At 35.0% G+C, this 25,459-nt stretch overlaps 1 protein-coding gene across 12 annotated transcripts in view; it reads left to right on the top strand.

Moving 5' to 3' along the window:
• Positions 1-25,459, top strand: part of dbn1 (drebrin 1) — a 429,629-nt gene that overhangs the window by 216,501 nt on the left and 187,669 nt on the right. For all 12 annotated transcript variants that reach the window (XR_011345015.1, XR_011345012.1, XR_011345011.1 and 9 more), the window contains one exon: positions 23,085-23,197. Coding sequence is in view for 6 of the 12 variants with exons in the window: in XM_069899279.1 (XP_069755380.1) it covers positions 23,085-23,197 (113 nt within the window). In the remaining 6 variants the exon portion in view is untranslated. The remainder of the gene's footprint in view (positions 1-23,084; positions 23,198-25,459) is intronic.

Below are 25,459 nucleotides of genomic sequence, written 5' to 3'. Positions count from 1 at the left end.
GGCCCAAAACATTGGTTACTCATTACTTTCTTTAAATGCTGTGTGGCCTATTGCCTTTCTCCAACACTGTTGTGTATTTCCATGGCAAATTAATTGGGGAAAATAGGGACATTTCAACAATGTTAATTTGAATCACAACAAAAGAATTATTATAGAAAAGAAGGAGGCCACTTCACCTCACGACCTCACCATGGCCCGGCCATTTTCCCCCCTCAATTGTTCATTAAATCCCATCTTAGTAGCTGTGGCATAGTTAGTGTAGCCATTAGCGCACCACTGTTACAGGGCCAGCAATTGGGACCAGGGTTCGAATCTTGCACTGTCTGTAATGAATTTATATGCTCTCCCTGGGATCTGCATGGGTTTACCCCAGGGGCTCCAGTTTCATCCCAACTCTTCAAAACATACTGGGGGTTTAAGGTCAATTGGGTGGCACGAGCTCGTGGGCTGAAAGGGCCTGTTTTCGTGCTGTATGTCTAAATTTTCAATTTAAATTTAAACTTCTGTGCAGTGAGCAACTGGTTCTAGGAGGGGCTTTGTTATTGCTTCATTCTGATCAGCTTAAAGATGGCACCTCATTCTAAACATGTGTTTGCTTTAACTCTTATTATCAGTAGAATGAGATTGCTCTGGCCACAAATCAAATACTCATCCTGATGTTTGGTTGTTATTTTTAAAGTTTTTAACTGATACAAGAACATTTTGTTATCAGTTGGGCTAATTAACACAAAAAGTCAAATATCCATTAATGGACAATGAATTGATTCTTCAGTATTTCCATATTATGAAACATTGGAAGTTAATGAGCATTTTGATCGAGCTAATTACTTTGGAGTGAATTTACATTGCCCATCACATTTTCATATGGAGACATACCCGCGCTTTGGCCCATCATGGGCATATTGAACATAAAGTATCTATCCATACAATACTATCTGCTAGCACTTGGCCCATAGTCTTCTCCTGATTTTTGATTCAAGTGCTCATCTAGAGGACACAAGTGTCCTTGCATATGAATCATTGCTAATCACTGCATCGGTTCAGAAGTCTAGTAATATATTGTCCACTTTACAGAAGTATTTGAATACAAGAGTAGAGGTTAAAGTATAATTTTAAACCAGTTTCAGCGTGTGCTGATGAGATTGCAACTGGAATATTATTAGATTTCCCTACCTGCGGAAGGATGTACTTTTGACAAAGCGTAGTAGAATTTAATCAAATCGATCTCTGGGAACTAAGATTTGTCATATGTTAAGAAATTAACCAAACTGGGTCTTGTAGTCTCTTAAGTTTAGAAAAAAGGAGAGGTGATTTTACTGAAGCCCTCAAACTTCTTAGAAGAATGAAAACAAAATGCTGAAAATCTCAAGATGTCATGCAAGAGAGAGAGAGAGAGAGAGAGAGAGAGAGAGAGAGAGAGAGAGAGAGAATGGTTATGCTTCAGGTCAATGAGCTTTGCAGCAGATCTGGGAAAAGTGTAAAAGCAGATACATGGGGGTGGGGGGAAGGATAGAAAGAACAACCACCTACATCAACCCCCGATCTTTGATTAAAGCTGTCTGTCATTTTTGCATTCTATTTATCATTAAGCTCCCTTTTGTATGAAGAAAGACTATAGATTTGTAATTGTGTAGCAGCCGGCACCTCAGGGAATTTTTCAAACATGGTTTCCTAGAGTTCTGGGAGAAGAAAATTTTCCCAATGGAATTGAATTGGAGAGAGCTCATAGAGCCTTAAGGAGGAAGCCACTGCCAATTCAGGGCTGTGTTAGTGAAATGCTAACGTTATCAAATAAAGAAAAAAATTTGAGTAGCGGTCCAAAAGGCAGGACAAAATATGGGATCTATGATGGGAATAAAATGTTCTTTTATATGGATTTGAGAAAGGGGGTGTTGGATAGAAGAAAATAGTTCCATCCATTAAAAGTGATTCTTTGGAAGAAAGGTTATAAATTTACATTCAGACACAATTTTTTTAAAAATTGTATCTATTAGCTTGCTATATCATTACACAATAGATACTAAACAATTTTCAATTTCCCTCCCCTTCCTCCCACCTTCCTAAACCCCTACAGATAGAAAAAGAAAAAGATAGAAAAAAGAAGAAAGGAAGAACACATTCATAGAAACACATAATTACGTTTATAAAACCATTATATAAATACTATATTTTCAAGGGGTAGTTGGATTAGAAGGTCTGGATTAATCTATATCCATAAATCTCATACAAGGCTCCCATATTTGACAAAATTTATCATATCATATTGTCTCTCATAAGTAATTTTTTCTAATGGGAGACAATGTTTTATTTAATTAAACCATTTTTCTATTTTTACATTACTTTCCATTTTCCATGTCTTACCTAAACAGAAAAAACTCTTTTTATATTTGTCTAACTCTAACCCCAACTTGATATCTTTATCATATATATTACCCAACAAAAAGGTTATTGGATCTAATTTAACCTTTACTTTTAATATCTTCGCTAGCACAGTACATAATTCTTTCCAAAAATCTTTTTACCTTTTCACACAACCATACTGAATGCAAAAATTTACCAACCTCTTTTTTACAATGAATAGAAAAATTTGGGTTAAATTTATTCAACTAATACAGTGTATAATACATTTGATGTAAAAAATTATATTGAACCATTTGATATCTAACATTAATTGTATTAGTTACACAGTCTCTACACAGTTTCATCCATATTTGTTCTTGAATTTGTATATTTAAATTCTGTTCCCATTTCAATTTAGTTTTATACAGATCTTTTTTCTCCTTTGTTTCTTGTAATTTATTAAACATAGTGGTTCTATATCTTTGAATAATAAAAGTATCTGTTATAACATATTCAAATTGACTATGCTCCGGAAGTCTCAAATCTATTCCTATTTTCTTCTTCAAATATGATCTTAATTGATAATATACAAATAATGTATTTTGCGATATCCCATATTTATCCTTTGATTGATCAAATGTCATGAGAATTGAATCTCTAAAACAATTTCATATTTTCTGTATACCTTTTTCATACCAAATGTCAAATAAAGAATTCATTGTAAATGGAAGAAGTTGATTTTGTCTTAAAGTCAAATGAGCCAACTGATTATTTATCCCTCTTTCCACACGTATCCCTTTCCATATTCGAAACAGATGTTTTAAAATTGGTACTTCTTTTCTACCTTTAAACATTTCATAGTTCCATTTATACAATATTTGGTCTGGACTTTCTTCACCTATATTATTCAACTCAATATCTACCCCCGGTACATTTCCCCTCTTTGATACCAAGAAGACAAAAATCTCAATTGAGCTGCCGTATAATAATTTTTAAAATTTGGTAATGTCAAACCTCCTTGATCTTTTTTCTATGTTAACTTTTCCATTTGCTGATTTTCCTCTCCATAAAAACTCTCTAATACTTTTATTTAATAATCCACAAAACATTTCAGGCATCTGAATTGATAATGTTTGAAGTAAGTATTGATTCTTGGAAAAGTATTCATTTTAACACAATTCACCTGTCCTATTAATTCACCCATCTTTTAAAATCATTCTCTAATCTTTTTAAAAGTGGTAAATAATTCAATTTATACAAATTATTAAATTGTTTACTTACTATTATCCCCAAATATTTAACTCTCTCATTTTGCCTTTAAAATTTACTAACTTTTTACATTATGTAGTGTTCGCATTAACCATTGATATCATTTTACTTTTATCTACTTTAACCTTATATTCTGATACTAACCCATATTCTATTAATCTTTCAGTTAATCTATTCAATTAAATTCCTGGTTTAGTCAAATATGCTATAACAACATCTGCAAAAAGACTAATTTTATTAACTTTAGCTCCTATATCAAAGCCAGTAATTTCTTCATCTCTTTGAATCATTTCAACTAACAGTCCTATTGCCAATGCAAATAGAAATGGTGAAAGTGGGTAACCCTGCCTAGAAGACCATTCTAATCTAATCAAGCTTGACATTTGACCATTTACTACTACTTTTGCCTTTGGTTCATTATACAATAGCTTTATTCCTTTTATAAATATCTCATGAAATCCAAACTTATATAACACCTTAAATAAAAAAAATTCCATTCAAATCTATCAAACACTTTTTCTGCATCTAAAGTAACCACTACTGCTGGAAATTTCCTTTTTTGAGCTAATATATCAAACTTAAAAATCGCACTATATTATCAGGCGTCTTTCTTTTTGTAATAAACCCCGTCTGGTCCATATTGATTAATTTTGGAAGAATCTTAACCAAATGATTGGCCCACAATTTGGATACAATTTTATAGTCTACATTTAACAAAGATATTGGTCTATATGAAGCTGCTTGTACACTGGTCTTTCCCTTATTTTGATATTACCATTATCGATGCCATATTGAAAGAATCTAGTACATTATTTACTTCTCTCATTTGATCTAATCTCCCTTTAGAAATTGGCACTAACAGTTCCTTAAATTCATTATAAAATTCCACAGGGGAAACATCTTCTCCTGGTGCTTTATTATTTTGTAATGTTTTCAAAACATAATTTCTCATCTTCTGCAAAGGAATTAGATAATTCTTTCCTCTCCTCTTCACATAAATTTAGTATTTGAATTTATTCCAAATATTGCTCCATTTTAATTTCCTTGTTTAAACTCAGAATTATATAATTTATCATAAAACTCTCTAAAACTTACATTTATTTCCTTCGATATAAACCATCTGACCATTTTTGTCCTTCATTACTATTATAGTCCTAGATACCTGTACTTTCTTTAACTGCCATGCCTACACCTTATGAGCTCTTTCTCCCAGTACATAATACCTTTGCATAATATCTCTTTCATCTGTGTATGTTTGTATCATATTCAGCTTGACCTTTTTTGTTTTCATTAATTTCCTCTTTTCCTCATTTGGACTAATTTGTATTGTTCTCTCTATATCAGTTATTTCTTTTTTAATTGATCTACTTCTTTTAAATAGTCTTTTTTTAAACTTTACTGTATAATTAATTATTTGTCTTCTTAAATATGCCTTTAAGGCAAATTTATTCTTTACCGAATCTTTATTATTTTCCATAAAAAACTTTGTTTTCTTACAAAATCATAAAAATCTTTCTTTTTCAACAATACCTTATACAATCTCCACCCATATCCAATATTTTTTTCTTCTTCACATACTATTGACAATAATAAAGGAGAATTGTTTGAGATAGTATGAGCCAGATATTCCACCTATTGAATTCTGGGTTGAACTTGAGCTGTCAATAAAAACATGTCAATTTGAAAATATGTCCTATGGCGAAAGGATGAAAATGAATAATCTCTATCATTCATATGTATTTTTCTCCAAATATCTATTGGTACAAGATCAAACCAGCAACCACAAAGAAGGTATATCACACATGGGTAAAGATGAACAATTACTTTATTAACAAAAATTCACCTTCAAACTTTAATTCAAAAATCCCGCCTTTTATAACAATGCCCACTGGTTACTATGCAAATTTCTATAACAGTGTAAAACTAATAAATTCCCCAGCCTAAATATAACATATGTAATTCAAGTCTAAGTTATATTTTCAACCAGCCTACAGAAAAACTTAGCACAAAACACACTTCGATCTCAACTGAAGCAAAGATCATAAACAAAATTCAGTTTGTTTGGTAAACTGAAGCTAAAAGATCTTTGAGAGAGAGAGAGAGAGCACAAAATTCAAAGTTGTCTTTTTGTGTTGCTTGCAGAGAGAGGAACAATGGCTTGATCCAGATCCTTCTGGCTGCCTTCGGAATGTTCATCCTTTTTGAAATTCCAACATTCTAAACTGTCCTCCAGACCATGACTCATGCTCTGGGCCTTCTTCCACTCCACAGCATCCCCAGTGGTGGTTTATCATCCAAGTCCAGAAATTTTTAGATCATTTTCTGCACATGCTCAGTCCATCTCCCATTCTCTCAGCAGTCCACCTTCACCTTGGCTCTCTCAAGCAAACTGTCACTTTTTAACATAACTAAAACCACACAGCACATAGGCCAATACACAACACAAAACTCTGTAACACTATCAATCCCATATCTACCATTAATTCTTTTACTTCCTTAGACATTTTACTATCTCCTGTGTATTTTCCTGATCTGTCCATTTAAAATTAAAATCTCCTCCCATCAAAATCTTACTGTTGGCATTTGACAGTTTCATAAAAACATTTTGCATAAATTTATTATCTTCTACATTTTGAGCATATAAATTCAACAAGGTCCAATTTTCTGAGTATATTTGACATTCTACCAAAACCTACCTACCTGCTGGATCTTATTGATCATTATTGCAATTGAATGAAGCTGCCACTACTTTTGCTACCCAATTTTTTTAAATGTTTTATTTGATTTTGTATCCCATTGACATTAAAAGTTAATCTTCTCAATAATTTTTAATCAAATTACTTCCCTTCATCCAGCCTGCATCTTCCAAATCCCCTCTAACATAACAAAGGCATTATAGTTTATTGGGTCTATTATACAAATATATGTGTAGAAAATAGAAAACCTAAGAAACAAGAAAACCCCAAAAAGGCCCACATTATCAAGGCACCCTTTTTAATTTCCCTCATCTACAACCGCACCATGTGGCAGCCAGCAAACATTCCCTTTGCTCCCCTGAATTTTGTGCTAACCTCAACTTTTTCGGGGAGAGTCGGAATTTTATTACTAACTTTACATCATCACATGACATGCCCCCCAGATACCCAACTATATTAAAGATGTTTCTAGATAACAACCAATCTAAATTTTTTTGCGGCAGTGGAAGAAGCAAGAGTTTCTGCAGAATGTCTTCCTTCAATTAAAGAAGATCATTGGGGAGCAGGAGAAGTGCAAAGGGAGGTGATAGAGATCCAGCTTACAGCTAAGAGGGCTGTATCATTACACGTTTCAAGCTGTCAACAGGAGTTGCAGACAGATCTGGAGGAACAAAGTCAAACAGTCATAATTGATGATGACCAAGTAAACACTGACCTGGAAGTGGCTGCAGAAAGGCTATTTTGAATTTAATTAATATTTTCTTAACTGGGGTGGGGGAAGTGGATGTTTGATACCTTGATTGCCTTATCTGTCATGCGCCATATTGTGGCGGGAGCCACATCCTGTATGGTGGAGGGCAGTAGTGCTGTTTATTTTTTATTCAGATTTTGTGGGGGGGGGGGCGGTTATGTCAATCTGTTTATTTATTTTTTCTTTATTTTTCTATATTTTTTTCTTTGGGACAGAGATATTCACAGTAGTTACTTGTGTTGAATGATGGAGACCTGGGAGGGTGGGACTGGAAGAGATTTAGATTTAAATAATGGATAGTAATTAAACTTTACATTTTCATAGTTTTAATGTTAATGGGCTTCATAGTCCAATTAAAAGAAAAAAACATTATGGTTCAATGAAGATGAAAACTGATATAGTATTTTTTACAAGAAATTTATTTGACTGAAAAATAACATTTGAAATTAAAAAGAGAATTGGTTGGTCAAGTGGTATCTTCATCCTTTAATTCCAAAGCAAGAGCAATAATAATATTAATTAAGAAAACATGACTGGTGAAAATTAAAAATGTAATAACAAATCCTGTGGGAAGATATGTCTTAGTTAATTGTTAAATTTATTCTGCAAAATGGAGACACACGAATATCTAGGCTCCAAATGTAGATGATGAGAATTTTATATGTGAGACTTTTTTGCATTTGTCAGGGTCACACAAAAACTATTAATAGGGGGTGGTTTTGATCCTATATTGGATAAATAAACTAAATTGACAACAAAAACTAAAATGGCTAAAATTACATTGAGTTTGATGAACTTAACAAAGTGTAAATTAAATGCTAAGGAGAGAGATTATTATTTTATTCCCATAGACATGGTTTTTATTCAAGAATAGATTTTTTTCTAACTTCTGCAGTTATAGGGAAGCATTAATTTTGTTGAATATAAATCTAGAATTTTATTAGATCATTCTCCAATTTTAACTGAATGTACAATGCCTGATAAAGAACCTTCATCATATAGATGCAGGTTTAATACTATGTAGTTAAAAAGAATGAACTTTTGTGATTTATAAGAAAACATTCAATATTTTTGGATATAAATTCTAATTCAATAGAGAATACATTTGTTACATGGGAAGCACTTAAAGCTTATTTAAGAGGACAGATTATTAGTTATTCAGCTAAAATTAAGAAAGATTATTTGAAAGGGATTAATCAGTTGGAACAAGTTATAGGCGAATTGGAAAAAAAGAGTTCCAAAAGAAATCTTCTGAAGAAAAGAAGAGACAATTAATAAATATAAATCTTCAATTTAATATTATTCACATATATAGAACTGAAAATTTAATTCAAAAAACAAAACAGAAATATGAATTTGGAGAAAGGGATCACAAAGTTTTAACCTGGCAATTAAAAGAAGAACATACAGAATAATTAATGCAGTTTAAAAAAAAAAGCATACTGGGATGGTTAGATATAAGAATAAATATTACCTAGTTTTAATGCTCAAGAGCAAAAAGATTTAAATCCTCCTTTTACAGTGAAGGAGGTCATTAATGAATTCATTACAAAATAATAAGTCACAGGGGGAAGATGGGTTTTCTATAAAGCAGTAGTTCTCAACCATTTTCTTTTGCTTGAGAAAAATTGTCATGGGCCCATTTCCTTTGGAGTTATGAAACAGTGCACATAATGAGTCAATTAGGTATGATTAAAACTGTGGTTTTCAAACTTTTTTCTTTCCACCCACATATCACCTTAAGCAATGCCTTACTGATCACAGAGCACCAATGGCATAGGGAATACTTAAAGTGGTATGAGAGTGGAAAGAAAAAGTTTGAGAACCACTGCTATAGAGTTTTATAAAACAAAGGATCTTTTGATACCTCCATTTATGAAGGTATTAAATCAAGCATTGGAAACACATTCTCTTCCAGATTCTTTTTTTAACAGCAGTTATTATAGTAATACCTAAGAAAGTCAGAGATCTATTGAAACTAGCTTTATATTGACTGATTTCATTATTAATAAGATATTAGCTAAAGTATTAACAAATAGATTGTTAAAATATTTACCAAAATGAATACATATGGATCAAATTGGATTTGATAAATCTGCAGATAATGTGAAAAAGTTGATTAGTTTAATACTTTAAGTTCAAAAAAGAGATGATTGAAGTGTTGCAGTGGCTTTAGATGCAGAAAAAGCTTTGATAGATTAGAAAGGGATCTTTTTAAAGTCTTAAGAGATATTTTGTTAGGGTCAATATGTATTGATTGGATTAAAATAAAATATAAGAACCCTAATGCACAAGTAGTGACTAGTGGTAAAATTTCAACAACTTTTCGATTGACTAGATCAGGGTGACAAGGTTGTCCACTGTCTCCTGCTTTATTAGTTTTAGCAACTGAACCCTTTGCTGAATTAATAAGACAGGATACAAAAATAAAGAACATTAAATTGAATCAGGAAGATCAGAAAATAAGTTTGTTTACAGATAATATTTTGATTTATTTAACCTATCTGTTAAATTTGTTGTGACAACTTAAATTTAGATTAACAGAATATGGAGAAGTATCTGGTTATAAAATTAATTGGGGAAAAAAGTGAAATGATGCCCTTAGTAAAAGGGGATTATACAAATTGTAAGAAGGTAATTGATTTTAAGTGGCCAAATGTGTGAATTAAATATTTAGGTATTCAGGTGGAAGCTGAATTAGTACATTTATTTAAATTAAATTACTCCCATTATTAAAAAGAATAAAGGAAGATTTGGAAAGATGGAATTCATTACCCATTACTTTAGTAGGAGGTGTAAATTGTGTAAAGATGAATGTTTTTCCTAGAATCGATTCCTATTCCAATTCCTCGATAATTCTTTTTAAAGAATTCAATGCTTGTGTTAGGAAATTTTTATGGAAAAGAAAAATGGCAAGGGTTTCTTTGGATAAATTAATTTGGAATTATGATTTAGAAGGTTTGCAATTCCCTAATTTTATGAATTATTATAAAGCTGCCCAGTTGTGTTTAAATAAAATTCCAGCTTGGGTATATATAGACCATATAATAGGGGAAACAAACCCACAAGATTTTATTTATAAATGGAATTTAATGTTGTTAACAATGAATGGAAAGACTCTTATATTAAGCACGTAATTGAGCTTTGGAATAAGCTTGGTAAAGAAATTGAGGAAGGAGTATGATTGTCAAGATAAACACCATTATTTCAGAATAAATTGATTCAATTTTCCATGGAAAATAAATTTTTAAAGATTTGGCAGTGAGAGAATTAAGAAGATTTATGATGTTTTTGAAGAAGTTCCAAATATCTGAAAATACTAGATTTTGTTATCAAGTTATGAAATTTTTATGTGAAAATTATGGTCAAAAGTCATTATTACCAGTAGAGACAAAATTAGAATTATTGTTACATAATGGAAATATAAACATATTTATTTCAATGCTGAATAGGTTACTACAAAAAAAAGCTCGAAAAATAGGGCAAATCTAGACAAAAATGGGAAGTAGATTTGAATAAACAAATAGATAAACAATCAGTCCTTGTATCAGCCAAAGTTTCTGTAATGGTTACAACATTCTGATCCCACACATTGATCCATGCTCTAAAAGATTTTTCCACTGAGGATTTGAGAGATGAAAGCTGGAATACATAGGTTAAGGGTGAAAGGGGAAAAGTTTAAAGGGAATACCTGTGGAACCTTTTAATGCAGAGAGTGCTGGGAATGTGGAATGAGCTGCCAGCTGAATTGGTTAATGCAGACACTTTTGATATTAAAGAAAAGTTTGGACAGGTACATTGATGGATCTGATCCAGCTGTATGTCAGTGGGAGTAGGCAGGATAATAATTGGGCACAGACTAGAAAGGCTGTTCTCACAGCTCTTGCTTGGAAATTATGTTTTCCTTAATCCTGCTTGCCTAGGCTTTCTCATCCCCTTTCAGGCTCGCCAAAGATCTTTTTTAAGTTCTTGTCTCACAACCATGTAATTCTCATGAGCCCTTTCTGCTTTTTGCTGTCTAACCTTCTGCATGTTTCCTTCTTCCTCTTACCTAGCTAGCTTCTCACCATTTTTGGTCAACCTTGATTTAATTTTCCCACCATTGTTTCCCTGTCTCGGTGGGATAAACCTATCTAGAACCCCATGCAAGTGGTTCCTAGCAGCTTCCACATTACATCTGTTCCAAATTTACCCTCTCCAGTTCCAGACTAATCCTATAGTTTTTTTTTAATTTTTTTATTTTTTACACAATAAACCATATTGACCAAAATACATACAGACATTTTTTTCTCTTGAATATATAGTGTCATTTTCTCCCCTTTTTCCCCCCTCCCTTCCCTCCCTCCCTCTCCCCCTTCCCATTTATTCAAAGTTCAATCTATAAGATACATTAAATCCGTTAAACAATGTTGTTACTGTCATTTTAGGTGGTGGAGGTTTATGGTAGGATTTCTCTATTGTATTTCATGTATGGTTCCCATATTTGTTCGAATATTGTGATGTTATTTATTAAATTATATGTTATTTTTTCTAATGGAATGCATTTATTTATTTCTATGTACCATTGTTGTATTCTCAAGTTGTCTTCTAATTTCCAGGTTGACATAATACATTTTTTTGCTACAGCTAGGGCTATCATAATAAATCTTTTTTGTGCTCCATCCAAATTGAGTCCAAATTCTTTATTTCTTATATTACTTAGAAGGAAGATCTCTGGGTTTTTTGGTATATTGTTTTTTGTGATTTTATTTAATATCTCGTTTAGATCTTCCCAAAATATTTCCACTTTCTCACATGTCCAAATTGCATGAATTGTTGTTCCCGTTTCCTTTTTACAGCGAAAACATCTGTCTGATATTGTTGGGTCCCATTTATTTAACTTTTGGGGAGTGATGTATAGCCTGTGTAACCAATTATATTGTATCATGCGTAACCTTGTGTATATTGTATTTCTCATGGTCCGGAGCATAGCTTTTCCCATGTTTCATTCTTTATCTATATGTTTAGATCTTGTTCCCATTTTTGTTTAGGTTTACAGTTTGTTTCCTCGTTCTCCTTTTCTTGCAGTTTGATGTATGTGTTTGTTATAAATTTTTAAATTATCATTGTGTCTGTAATCACATATTCAAAATTGCTTCCTTCTGGTAACCTCAGACTGTTTCCCAATTTGTCCTTCAAGTAGGTTTTCAGTTGGTGGTATGCAAACCTTGTATCATGAGTTATATTATATTTGTCCTTCATTTGTTCATTTATTTCCCGAAAAACAATTTTCTATTCTTTTGATCCCTTTTCTCTTCCATTCTCTGAAAGAAAGGTTATTTATTGTGAAAGGGATTAGTTGATTTTGTGTCAGTATTAATTTTGGTAGTTGATAATTTATTTTATTCCTTTCTTCGTGAATCTTCTTCCAAATGTTGAGGAGATGGTGTAATACTGGTGAATTCCTACGTTGCACCAATTTTTCATCTCACTTATAGAGTATATGCTCAGGTATCTTCTCCCCTATTTTATCTAGGTCTAATCTGGTCCAATCTGGTTTTTCCCTTGTTTGATAAAAATCTGATAGGTAGCTTAATTGTGCTGCTCTATAATAATTTTTAAAGTTTGGTAGTTGTAAGCCTCCTTGTTTGTACCATTCTGTTAATTTATCTAGTGCTATCCTCGGTTTCCCCCCTTTCCATAAGAATTTCCTTTTTTTTTTAGCTCCTTGAAGAATTTCTCTATTAGGTGAATTGGTAATGATTGAAATAGGTATTGTATCCTTGGGAAGATGTTCATTTTAATACAGTTTATCCTTCCTATCAGTGTTAGTGGTAAGTCTTTCCAGTGCTCTAAGTCGTCTTGTAATTTTTTCATTAATGGCTGATAATTTAGTTTACATAAATGGCCGAGATTATTATTTAGTTGTATACCTAGGTATGGAATTGCTTGTGTTTGCCATCTAAATGGTGATTCTTCCTTAAACTTTGTGAAATCCGCATTATTCATTGGCATTGCCTCACTTTTATTTGCATTGATCTTGTACCCAATACTTCTCCATATTCCTTCAATTTCTTTTTTTTTAAACTTTATTTAAGATTTTATAACATGAATAACATATAGGATTACATTAAAAAAAATTAAGAATAAAATAATAAAATTACAATACAGTATCAGTAATCTAAATAAACTATATCCTCCCCAATAATTATTACACATTAATAACCCAACTCAAATTAGTCCAACCCCCCTTTCCCCCCCCAAAATAAAGAGTGAAGAATTAATAAAGTAATAATATATGTGAGAAAAAAACCCACTTACAAAAAAAAACAAAAACATAACCGATTAAAATACTAACAAAAAGAAAAGTAATCAGACTTAAAAAACATATTTAAATCAAACTTAAATGCATATATTTAACAAATGGAGTTAAGATGAAACATATATTTAACTCAAACTTAATATAAAAAATTAGTAAAGTTAGTAACATTATCTATCAAAAATTCTTAAACAATAATCAATTCTTAAAAAAAATTGTAGCATGAAAAAAAAATGAAAAAAAACTTTCTCTATAGAGATAAACCTTCACCAAATATCAACTAACTTCACATCTATCATCATATAAGTCACATAAACCACCATCTTAAAACAAAATTCAAACCTCATTAAGCATTGTACAATTCAATTTTAGTATTCTTCCACCATTTTTCCCTTTTACTCTTGAATAGTTATCCAATAAAAGCTCCAATACCACATTTAAATATCCCCAATCATTACCTTAAAATTCAGATATCCAAATAATAAAAACACATCTACAATGAAATCTATATCTTCAACAAATGGAGCATAAACCACAAACAAAATTCAAACCTCATTAAGAATTGTACAATTCAATTTTTAACTTTCACCATTATTCCCTTCGTTCTATAACTAAAATAGCAAAATAATATACACCAGAATTACCACTCCTTTCACTTTAAAGTTAAAGAAACAATAAAAAAAAACTTATCCATTCCATTCACATTTAAATTTCAGATATTCCTTATCTACTGAATAAACTTTACAAAAAAAACCACATCAATTTTTAGTTTTTTAAACAATCAAATACTTTCTTATGCTTTTTTTTATATTTAAACAAAAAAAAACCCCTTCACTCTTTAATCTAATAATACAAAAAAAAAGGAGAATCAAAGAACTTTGGTTGGTAACCATCTTGAAAAACCTTCAAAACAGCTGGATATCTAAAGGTTGCCTTGTAACCTTTCTTCCACAACAACTCTTTAGCAGGAATGAATTCGCGTCGTTGGAACATAACTTCTTGACTCAAATCCGCATAGAAGAAAACTCGATTATTTTGAATCATCAAGGGTGATTTTCTCTGTTGTGCATTTCTAATAGCCACTCGTAAAATTATTTCTCTGTCGTAATAATTCAAGCAACGAACCAAAACAGGTCTTGGACTTTGACCTGAAATAGGTCTTCTACGCAAGGCTCTGTGAGCACGTTCCAGTATTATACCTTCCGGGAAATGTTCTTGACCCAGCACCTGCGGAATCCATTCAGTAAAAAATTTTCTTGGGTCTGGTCCCTCGATACCTTCCGGCAAACCAATAATCTTTATATTGTTCCATCTGGATTGGTTTTCCAAATAATCAATCTTTTTCACCAAATTTTTATTTTGAGTCTTCGACCATTTTGGTCACATCAAAAACTTGATCCCGTATTTCGTCTATATCTTCTTCACACGAATTAAATTTATCTCTCACTTCAAGCTTAAAAGCTCCAAACTCAGCCATCTGTTGAGAATGTATTTTCACCAGTGTATTAAACCTAGTACCAAGTTCAGTCATAATCTTGGATAATCCCTGCATTGTATAAGATAATTTAGATTCAAGATTCACAAAAATCTTTTCAATTGGAAGAGATTTTGGCTCAACAGATTCCTGCTTCTTCTGCATAACCATTCTGGTTGCCTTCCTTGTAGTATGACTGCATGTGGATACCCCAGCCACAGCCTCTCCAGCAATAACTGGAGGACGCTGGCCGGGGTTTTCCCCAGTCCATAATGTATTAAGTTCTCCCAGTACATCAAGTTGTATAGGTTCTTTTATCTCAAGAGATGCAGTTTGCAGCGCCATCTCTACAGTTGGCAAATTCCTTTGATCAACTCTTTGTTCTAAAGGCTGTTTGGCGCCCTCTTTAGGGGGCTCTACCAATGTAACATAGAGCTCTACATCCGAACACTGTACCTCTCTCCTGGGATCCATTTCACGCTGAGTCCCAGTGTCTTTCCTGTAGGTAGGCTCCAAAACTTGAACTTTTGGAAAATGTAGTTTTTTGATGATCTGTTGTCATTTTTTTTTGCTCTTTTCCACCAATTGTACCATCATAAGTTAAATTAACAGCACTGAAATTATCTAAACTTTTAAAGAATTTTAATGGGCATTTCTAGACAAAGCAATAAGATAGAGTCAGGAGAGGACTGGAAGGCACGTCTGATCCTTACGCCATCTTGCCACGCCCCCCATTCCTTCAATTTCTGATGTAATTCTTTTATTGATATTTCTGGTTCTGTTAAGTGTATTATAACGTCATCTGCAAATAGACTGATTTTATATTCCTCTTTTATTTTTATCCCTCGTATTTTATTTTCTGTTCTTATCAGTTCTGCTAGTGGTTCTATAGCTAACGCAAACAGTGAGGGAGATAGTGGACATCCCTGCCTTGTGGATCTGCTTAATTTAAATTGGTTTGATATATATCCATTTATTGTCACTTTTGCCAATGGTCCCTTATATAATGCTTTAATCCAATTAATATATTTCTCTGGTAGGTTGAATTTTTGTAGTACTTTGAATAAATAATTCTATTCTACTCTGTCAAAGGCTTTCTCTGCGACTAAAGCAACCGCTACTGTTGGAGTTTTGTTTCCTTGTACTGCATGGATTAAGTTAATGAATTTACAGATATTGTCCGTTGTTCGTCTTTTTTTAATCAATCCAGTTTGGTCTAGTTTTACTATTTTTGGTACACATTCGGCCAATCTGTTTGCTAATAGTTTAACTATTATCTTATAATCTGTGTTAAGTAGAGATATTGGTCTATACGATACTGGTGTTAGTGGATCTTTCCCCGTCTTTGGTATTACTGTAATTATTGCTGTTTTGCATGAATCTGGTATGTTTTGTGTTTTTTCAATCTGGTTCATTACTTCCAGGAGAGGAGGAATTAATATGTCTTTGAATGTTTTATAGAATTCTGTTGGGAGTCCTTCCTCTCCCGGTGTTTTATTGTTCGGTAGTTTTTTTAATATCTCCTGTATTTCTTCTATTTCAAATGGTTTTATTAATTTATTTTGCTCCTTTGTTTGTAATTTCAGTAGTTCAATTTTAGTTAGAAATTCATCTATTTTGTCTTCTTTCCCTTAGTTTTCAGTTTGATATAATTGTTCGTAGAATTCCCTGAAGTTTTCGTTGATCTCCGTTGGGTTATATGTAATTTGTTTGTCCTTTTTCCTTGATGCCAATACCGTTCTTTTAGTTTGTTCTGTCTTAAGCTGCCACGCTAGTATTTTGTGCGTTTTTTCTCCTAGCTCATAATATTTCTGTTTTGTCTTCATTATGTTCTTCTCCACCTTATATGTTTGTAGTGTTTCATATTTTATTTTCTTATCTGTCAATTCTCTTCTTTTAGTTGTATCTTTCTTTATTGCTAATTCTTTTTCTGTATTTGTTATTTCCCTTTCCAGCTGTTCTATTTCTCGATTGTAGTCCTTCTTCATCTTAGTTACATAACTTATTATCTGTCCTCTGATGAATGCTTTCATTGCATCCCATAGTATAAATTTATTTTTCACTGATTCCGTATTTATTTCAAAGTACATTTTAATTTGTCGCTCAATGAATTCTCTAAAATCCTGTCTTTTAAGTAGCATGGAGTTTAATCTCCATCTGTACATTCTTGGTGGGATGTCCTCTAACTCTATTGCCAATAACAGGGGTGAGTGATATTCCGTTTTCTTAACTCTTCCTTGAATATGGTCTGATAACAGGAATAGGTCTATCCTTGAGTATGTTTTATGTCTACTCAAATAATATGAATATTCCTTTTCCTTTGGGTGTTGTTTCCTCCATATATCCAAAAGTTGCATTTCCTGCATCGATTTAATTATAAATTTGATTACTTTATTCTTTCTTTAGTCTTTTTTTCCAGTTTTATCCATGTTTGTGTCCAAATTAAAGTTAAAATCCCCTCCTATTAGTATATTCCCTTGCGTATCTGCGATTTTCAAAAAGATATCTTGCATAAATTTTTGATCTTCTTCACTACATTGAGTAAATTCCAAAATTCTGAATATATCTGACATTTTATCATTACATACCTCCCTGCTGGATCTATTATTTCCTCTTCTATTTTGATTGGTACATTTTTATTGATTAATATAGCTACTCCTCTGGCTTTTGAATTATATGATGCTGCTGTTACATGTCCTATCCAATCTCTCTTTAATTTCTTGTGTTCCACTTCAGTTAAATGTGTTTCTTGCACGAACGCTATATCAATTTTTTCTTTCTTCAGTAAATTTAACAGCTTCTTCCTTTTGATTTGGTTATGTATTCCGTTAATATTTAAAGTCATATAGTTCAACATGGCTATTTCATACTTTGTTTATCTTTCCTTTCCGTTTCCTCATCACTACCTTCCCTTCTTATCCATTTCTGTTTTCTTTTTTTAAACACATTGTAAGACAACATTTCTAAAACATATAATATTTCCACTATTCCCATATCTAAAATTCCTTTAACCCCAATAGTCCCTCCCTTCTCTGAATTGCCCTTTGTCCCTTGTCAGGCAACTTCTTCATTTGGATTTGTGAACCCGTTCGCAAGCGTCAACTGATTTCGCAGTGACTGTTATTCTTCCCCACCCAATCCCTCCAGAAAAGAGACTAATCCTATTGTAATTCGCCATTCCCAAATTAAACACTACCATTTTGTCTACTCCTAACCTTGTCTGCTAAAGGTCAGGGAGTTTTTGCTGCAACTGTGCAGGCCACACCTGGAGTACTGTGTGCAGTTCTGTTTTCTTTACATGAGAAAAGATATGCTGACTGTGAAGTTGGTGCAGAGGAAGTTTCCCAGGTTAGTTCTATAAATGAGACTATACTTGCTGGAGTTTAGAAGGATGAGAGGGAGATCTTATGGAGGCCTAGAAACTTATGAAAGGAACAGATAAGATAGAAGCTGAGAGGTTGTATACACTGGCAGGTGATATAGTCACAAGATTCTAGGGAACAAGGAGGAACTGTTTCTCCCAAAATATAGTGAAACTGTGGAATTCTCTGCCCGAGGAAGCAATAGAGGCTGCTTTTAAGATACTGATTGATTTTTGAAGAGATGGGGAATTAAGACGTGGAGATCTTGCAGCCAAATGGAACTGAGACCATGGCCAGATCAGCCACATTCTTATTGAATGGCAGAGAAGGCTTGATGAACTGGATGGCTGATTCCTGCTCCTTGTCCTTGTGTTCTTGCTAGTGATCAAAATCATCAAGGATCCACACTGAATAAATGAAAGGAACTGCTTCAAGTGGATGATAGCCAAATCCTAGCAGAAGAAGTTGGCAACATGAGGGAGAATCTTTTTGTGTTGTAATGAGTGATCACGATTTTGAATTCAGTGTATAAATATGCTGTGTAATTACTGTCAATTTCAGGAGGAAAGTGTATACGTGCTTGATGGAAGGAACTGTGGGTATATAGAGAGGAGGTGGAGAGAGACTGACTGCTCCTGGGCAGAGCCAGCTCTGCCTCCATGGGCAATAGTGTCCCTGTCTTCTGTAACCCTCACTCATCTATTTCCCAACCTCTGACATATTAGTCCACTTCCAATTGAACATTTTTTACTCCAGAGTTCTTCTGCACCTACCAACTCCATTGACATCAGACTGGACCTTTCACCCACTTTTCCAAATTAAATCATGGCTTTGACCCTCCTTGTCTCTGCAACTTACTCCAGCCCTACAAGGGAATTTGATACCCCAACGCTGGCTTCCTGCCCAATAGCAGCTATGAGTGTGGTCTTCAAGGGAAGTTGGAATTCATCCCCAAAGCTCTGTCATGGATTGCTGCTTCAAAGTTTACCCTCAAAGTTTACCCTTTAAATATCTCTTTTCCTTTGACAGCAATTAATTTGTGTTGAATACCATTCCCTGGATCACCTGGAGACATTTTGTTGTCCTGCACACCAATCACATGAAAAAAATTGTAACATTTTGAGATATTTATGTGAATTTGGACTGAGTTGTAGAGTAATATACTCCAGTCTGACGTACACCATCTGTTCTGAAGGATCAGGCTGTCAAACAGCAGTTCACACTGACTTCAGCTTTTATTTCGAGTGCACCCTACCAGCCTCCTCCTGTTGTCACCCCAGCCTTGATTGCTCGAACATGGTGAGAAAACAGTTTTGGATGACAGAGTCAGGAGGATTTATGTCAGATCTATGTCACTTTGGAAGGCAATGGTTGTCCTTTTAAAAGGATGTTCGGCAGCTATGTCTCTTCTATGCCTCAAAGTAATTCCCTTTATTTGGCACACTACAGGTTATTTCTCATGACTGGTTGAGATGTAAATGGCTTTCGACAGATTGTTTAAAAATGTTTTAAATATACGTCTGTGTCCTGAGTGGGTTGAAATTGTACTGCAAACTTGTTATACTGTGTGGATATCTGAGACTGTGATCTAATATTTTTGGTATTGTTACCCAGAGGTGTTTTCCAGCATGAATAAATTACCTTCCTGAAATACCAAGCTCTTTTATCTCACACTGGCTGAACAAGTGAGGGTGAATTGCAAATTGATACCATTTAGACTGTCTACTGCCAGCATATTCAGCAGACCAAATTGTGATGTATGTTCTGGACGTCATTGTTTGTTGTCTGCATGAATGACGACCTCACCAGCAATGAGGTACTGCCTGATAAATGCCAGAAGATGTTCATTCTAGTGAAATATCAGCTAATGAAATGTACTCAGTGAGAGAGATGATAACAATCTCCCAGTGAAATTCAACAGCAATACCATCACATGTCCTGTATCGTCAAAGCTCTTGAAGTGTCAGCAGATTAAATGGTAAAGGCACATCAATACTCTAGGCACAAGAGCAGATTTTGCATCCTTGATCCACTCTTTAAATATTCCAGGGAACTACAGGCTGGAGAGTGTGATATCGGTAGTGGGAAAGTTACTGTCGAGGATTCGAAAGTGCAGGACTCACCAGCATTTGGACAGGAAGGGATAGTCAGCATGGCTCTGTGCATCCTATATCCTGTCTCATATCTCTGACAGAGTTTATTGAAGAGGTGACCAAGAGTATTAATGAGGGTTAATTATCTTATTGGAGGGCTGTGACCATGTGTGTGCTGCAGGGGTCGATGTTGGGTTCACTGTTTGTTATCTATATTAACAATTTGGATGGCAGTGTAGTTAACATGATGAGTCAATTTGCAAAAATTGGATGTGGTGGACTTTGAGGGAGGATATCTAAGTTTACAACAACACTTAGATCAGTTGGGAAGGAAGGGAAAGAAGTGGCAAATGGAATGTAACTCTGACACTTTAAGTCAAACGAGTCAATGTAAAAAGAGTAAATGGCAGAATGTTTTAGAGCAGTAAGACCTGGAAAGTTTCTCAAAAATAAAGAAGGTGTTTGGCACACTTACCTTTATTGGATGAGGTATTGAGTACAAAAGTTGGGACCTTGTGATTTAATTGTACAAGACCACGTGAATGAGTGTATACACAGTTCTGGTTGTCCAGCTATAGAATGAATATCACTAAGTTGGGAGGGGAGTAGAGGAGATTCATCAGGATGTTGCTGGGGCTGGAGTGGAAGAGAGAGATTGGATAGGCTAATTTCTAAAACCAGGAGTGGAAAGGACAAAGTGAATGCTCGCAGGGTGGATGCTTCAAGACTAGAGGGTATAGGAGAAAGTGAGAGATTTTGGAGGAATCGGAGAGTACTGGTTAGGGCATGAGAGCGCCTGTGATCTGAGTTCAAATCCAGCGGCTGTCTGTGAGGAGCTTATATGTTCACCCTGTGTCTCTGGATTTCTTCTGGATGATCTGGTTTCCTCTCACCCTTCAAAAATATACAGAGAGATCGTAGATTAATTTGCATTATTTTTTGGGGGGGTGGGGAGGCATGGACCTGTGGCCAGAATGCCCTGTTACCATGCTGTACATCCAAAGAAAATGCCCATTCAGAGGGTAGTCCTTATCTGGAAAGAGATGTCAGAGGAAGTTACGGAGGCAGGTGGAATGATGAGGTTCCACAAAGCATTTGGACAGATAGATGGTGTTCTTTCCACCACTAGAAGATTGTGGTTGGACTGTAGACTATCTACAAATGTACAGAAATTTCTCAGCAATGCTGCTCTGTTGATAACTCCAAAACCTGCAACCTTTATCACCAAGAAGGAAAATAGGGAATTGTTATTCTCCAAGTATTTCGAATTGAAAATATATTGCCCATCTTTCATTGTCATTGGAACTAAATCCTGGAACTACATGCCCAATAGCACCTGGCGACTACTTTCACTTAGAAGAGCTCTTTTGGCTCATAATAAAGTTTTTTCGAGGGCAGAGTAGGATGAGTAAAGTATGTGGTTAAACAAGAAAATCTGCAAATTCTGGGGTCACATACAATACATAAATGTGCTTGAGAAACTCAATAGGTAATGCAGGATGCATAAGATCTAGATTCCTAATGAAGGGCCCAGGCCAAAAACATTGATTACCCTTTATGTTTTATGGATCCTTTGAGACCTACAGAGTTTCTCCAGCACATAGGTGTATTGGATGGGTAAAATTTGACAGTCTTGTCAACAATATCCTTGTTCCATTAACAAAAAGAAACTTTGGAAAAGAAAGTGGAACTTATTTTGATCATTTGTTCCAATTTAAAAAAAAATTAGAATCTTATTTTTCCTGTTTCCGTTAATTGGAGATGAAGAAAAGAAATGCTAATGCTTATTTTCATATCCTTGGCTGTGATGTTCCCATCTCTGAATTGAGATTGAGAGAAGAAATCAAGTATTAAAAATGTAAAGCACACAGTAAATCCAAAACAGAATATTTGTCATGTCAGCCAAAGAGGTAAATCTCTCACAAACAGCAGATGAATTTTAGTGGTGGCATAAAGAATGTTTGTCTGGTGTTTTTTCATGATGGGGAGAAGTGATGATCAACTGTTCAATCCTGAAAAAGAGAGATATTAAACAATTGGCTGTCTTGGCACGTGTTTAAAAAGCCTCAATCATGACAGGCCTTTCATAAGTAAAATGGTAGCATCCATATGGTGATTTTAACTGAATTTATTCTCTTCAATTCTATGCACTGCAATTTTGATTAATTTTATAGTACTTTTGAACTTTAATATGGGTTGACTTGGCTGGAAAGCACAAAAAACAGAGATACAAACCATTATCTTGGTGCATGTGACAATGAAGAATTCAACACATCTTACAGATTCCTAGTGTGACTATTAAATCCAATTTTAATTGAATTTAGGCATGCAGCCTTTCCGGCCCATGAGCGTAATACAGTACCCCAGTTTACCTACAACCTTCATACGTTTTGAAGGGTGGGAGGAATCTGATGGACCCAGAGGAAGCCCATACAGATACGGGAAGAATGTACAAACTCCTTAAAGACAGCACTGGATTTGAACCCAGGTCGCTGAGCAATTGATGGATGAAGCCTCTTATCTTTCATCAGCTAAAGTATCTTCCTTCCTGTTGACTTTTTTTATTTACTAGAGAATTGAGCTGTGCATTCAGTTTCTGGTCCTGGTTTTATTCTGACAAACCCCATCAATTAGTCATGTAATTTGGAGAGTGATAGGTTAATTCCCCAGATGTGGCTATTTGTTGGCTGTGTTATTTAAAAGCAGAATGCAGATCTGTGGAACAACCATGGTAATTTTGCAGTTTCAACATAAACAGCATTTATTATGTCTCTCACAAGTTTTTCTTTCTCATTGTTCAGCGGGTGGTCTACAGGAAATCGCCACAAAGTTTGACAATCAAAGTGTGATGTATGGATTCTGCAGCATCAAGGACTCTGGCTCTGGCCTGCCCAAATACGTCCTGATAAATTGGGTATGTATTCCTCATGTCAGTTGCATGGTTTTTAATGGATGCAAATCACCAAACATGAATGTCCCAAATTATACTGAGTAAGTGTTCATACTGGTAGTGACAAGGAGTTTGGCAGGGGTGGGGGGGGGGGGGGGGGCGGCGGGTGTGGTGAGAACCAGAAAGTGAGAGCAGAGAATAGAGCAGATGGTGGAAAAGATGATGCAACGTGTTGTGGGTTTGTGAGGAGGAACAGGCAGGGAGGAAGCAGAAATGTAGTCAGTTGGAGGGTTTGAAATGTGTCTATTTCAATGCAGGGAGAAGTAGGAATAAAGGGGATGAATCGAGAGCTTGGATCTTAGAGCCTGGAGCAAAGAGCTTTGAATTATGATGTTGTGGCTGGTACAGAGACTTGGCTGGTGGAAGGGCAGGATTGGCTAATCCAGGTACTTGGATTTAAATGTTTTAAAAGGATTGAATGAGGGGGTGGGGAACAGCAATACTGGGCAGAGATAGTATCACAGCTGCAGAAAGGGAGGACACTGCAGATGGTCTATCTACTGAGTCGGTGTGGGTAGAAGTAGAAATAGGAAGGGAGCAATCACTGTATGGGGAGTAGTATATAGGCCTCCAAATAGTCCTCAGGACACTGAGGAACAGATAAGCATGAAGATTTTGGAACAGAGCAGAATTAACAGGGTTGTTCTTATGGGAGACTTCAACGTCCTTAATATTGACTGGCACCTCTTTACTGCAAAAAGGATAAATGGACCAAAATTTTTCAAGTGTGTCTAAGAAGGATTCCTGACACAGTATGTGGACCAGTCAATGAGAGGAGAGGCCACACTGGATCTAGTCCTGGGTAGCGAACCTAGTCAGGTGGTGGACCTTTCTGGTAGGGAACATTTTGGTGATAGTGACCACAACTCCCTGAGCTGTTTAATTGGGGAAGGGTTACATATAAAGGGGTGAGGCAGGAATTGGGGAGAGTAATTTGGGATCAGATGTTCACAGGAGAAGGCACAGAAGTAATGTAGAGGATGTTTAGGGACTACTTGTATAGCTTTGTCCCACTGATTCAGGGAAAGGATGATAGGAAAATGGAACCTGGGTTAACAAAACAGAGGTTAAGAGGAAGAAGGAGGAATGCATTAGATATCGAAACAAAAAAACAGGAAGGGCTCATGAGATGGTAACCAGGAAGGAACTTAAGAAAGCACTTAGGAGAGCTAGAAGGGGGCATGAGCAGGCCTTGGCAAGTAGGGTTAAGGAAAACCCTAAAGCATTCTATGTGTCTGTGAAGTACAGAAGGATGACGAGAATGAAGGTGAAGCTTCTAAAAGATAAAGGAGCCAACGTGCCTAGAGACAGTGGAGGTTGGGGAATACTTTGCTTCAAGATTCACCAGAGAACAGGACCTTGGTCAAGGCTGGGTGAGAAGAGGACAGGCTTGTGTGCTGGACAATGTGGAGATTAAGAAAGAGGGAAGCATTGGATTGTCTTAAAAACATCAGGATTGATAGGTCTCTGGGACTGAATGTGATGTACCCCACATAGCTGAAGGAAGGAGAGATCGTTGGGGCTCGGGCAATGATCTTTGCATCCTCCTTGGCCACATGGAAGATTGGAGAATGGAAAATGTGGTTCACTTGTTTAAATAAAGTAACAGGAAGAATCCTGAGAATTGAAGATCAGTGTAATTTACACCAGTGCTTGGCAAACTATTGGAAAGGATTGTTAAGAACAGGATATACCATCATTTAGAGAAGTTCAGTCTTCTCAGTGATAATCAGCATGGCTTTGTGAGGGGAAGGCCTAATTGAGTTTTTTGATGAGATTACAAAAGAAATTGATGAGGGTAGGGAGTTAGATGTGGTCTACATGGATTTTAGCAAGGCATTTGACAAGGTTCCCCATGAGACTCATTCAGAAAGTAATGAGGCACATATCAATAGAACCTTGGCTGTGTGGAAGCAGAATTGGCTTGCCTATTGAAAGCACTAGAGTAGTAGTGTTCAGAAAGAATTTTGCCTGGAGGTCAATGGCTAATGGAGTTCAGCAAGGATCTGTTCTGAGACCCTTGCTCTTTATGATTTTTATAATTGACTTGGACAAAAATGCAAAGAGATGGGTCAGTAAGTTTGTGGTTGATATGAAGGTTGGAGAAGTTGTGGATAGAGTTGAAGGTTGTGGTTGGTTACCTCAGGATATAGTCAGAATTGTGCAAAAAAGTGGCAGATGAAGTTTAATCCAGATAAGTGTGAGGTGATGCAATTTGGAAGAACA

Source organism: Narcine bancroftii, chromosome 9 (genome assembly GCF_036971445.1).
Source record: "Narcine bancroftii isolate sNarBan1 chromosome 9, sNarBan1.hap1, whole genome shotgun sequence".
Lineage (NCBI taxonomy): Eukaryota > Metazoa > Chordata > Chondrichthyes > Torpediniformes > Narcinidae > Narcine > Narcine bancroftii.
The sequence above is the reverse complement of the archived record's forward strand: the minus strand, read 5'-3'. Positions and strand labels throughout refer to the sequence as shown.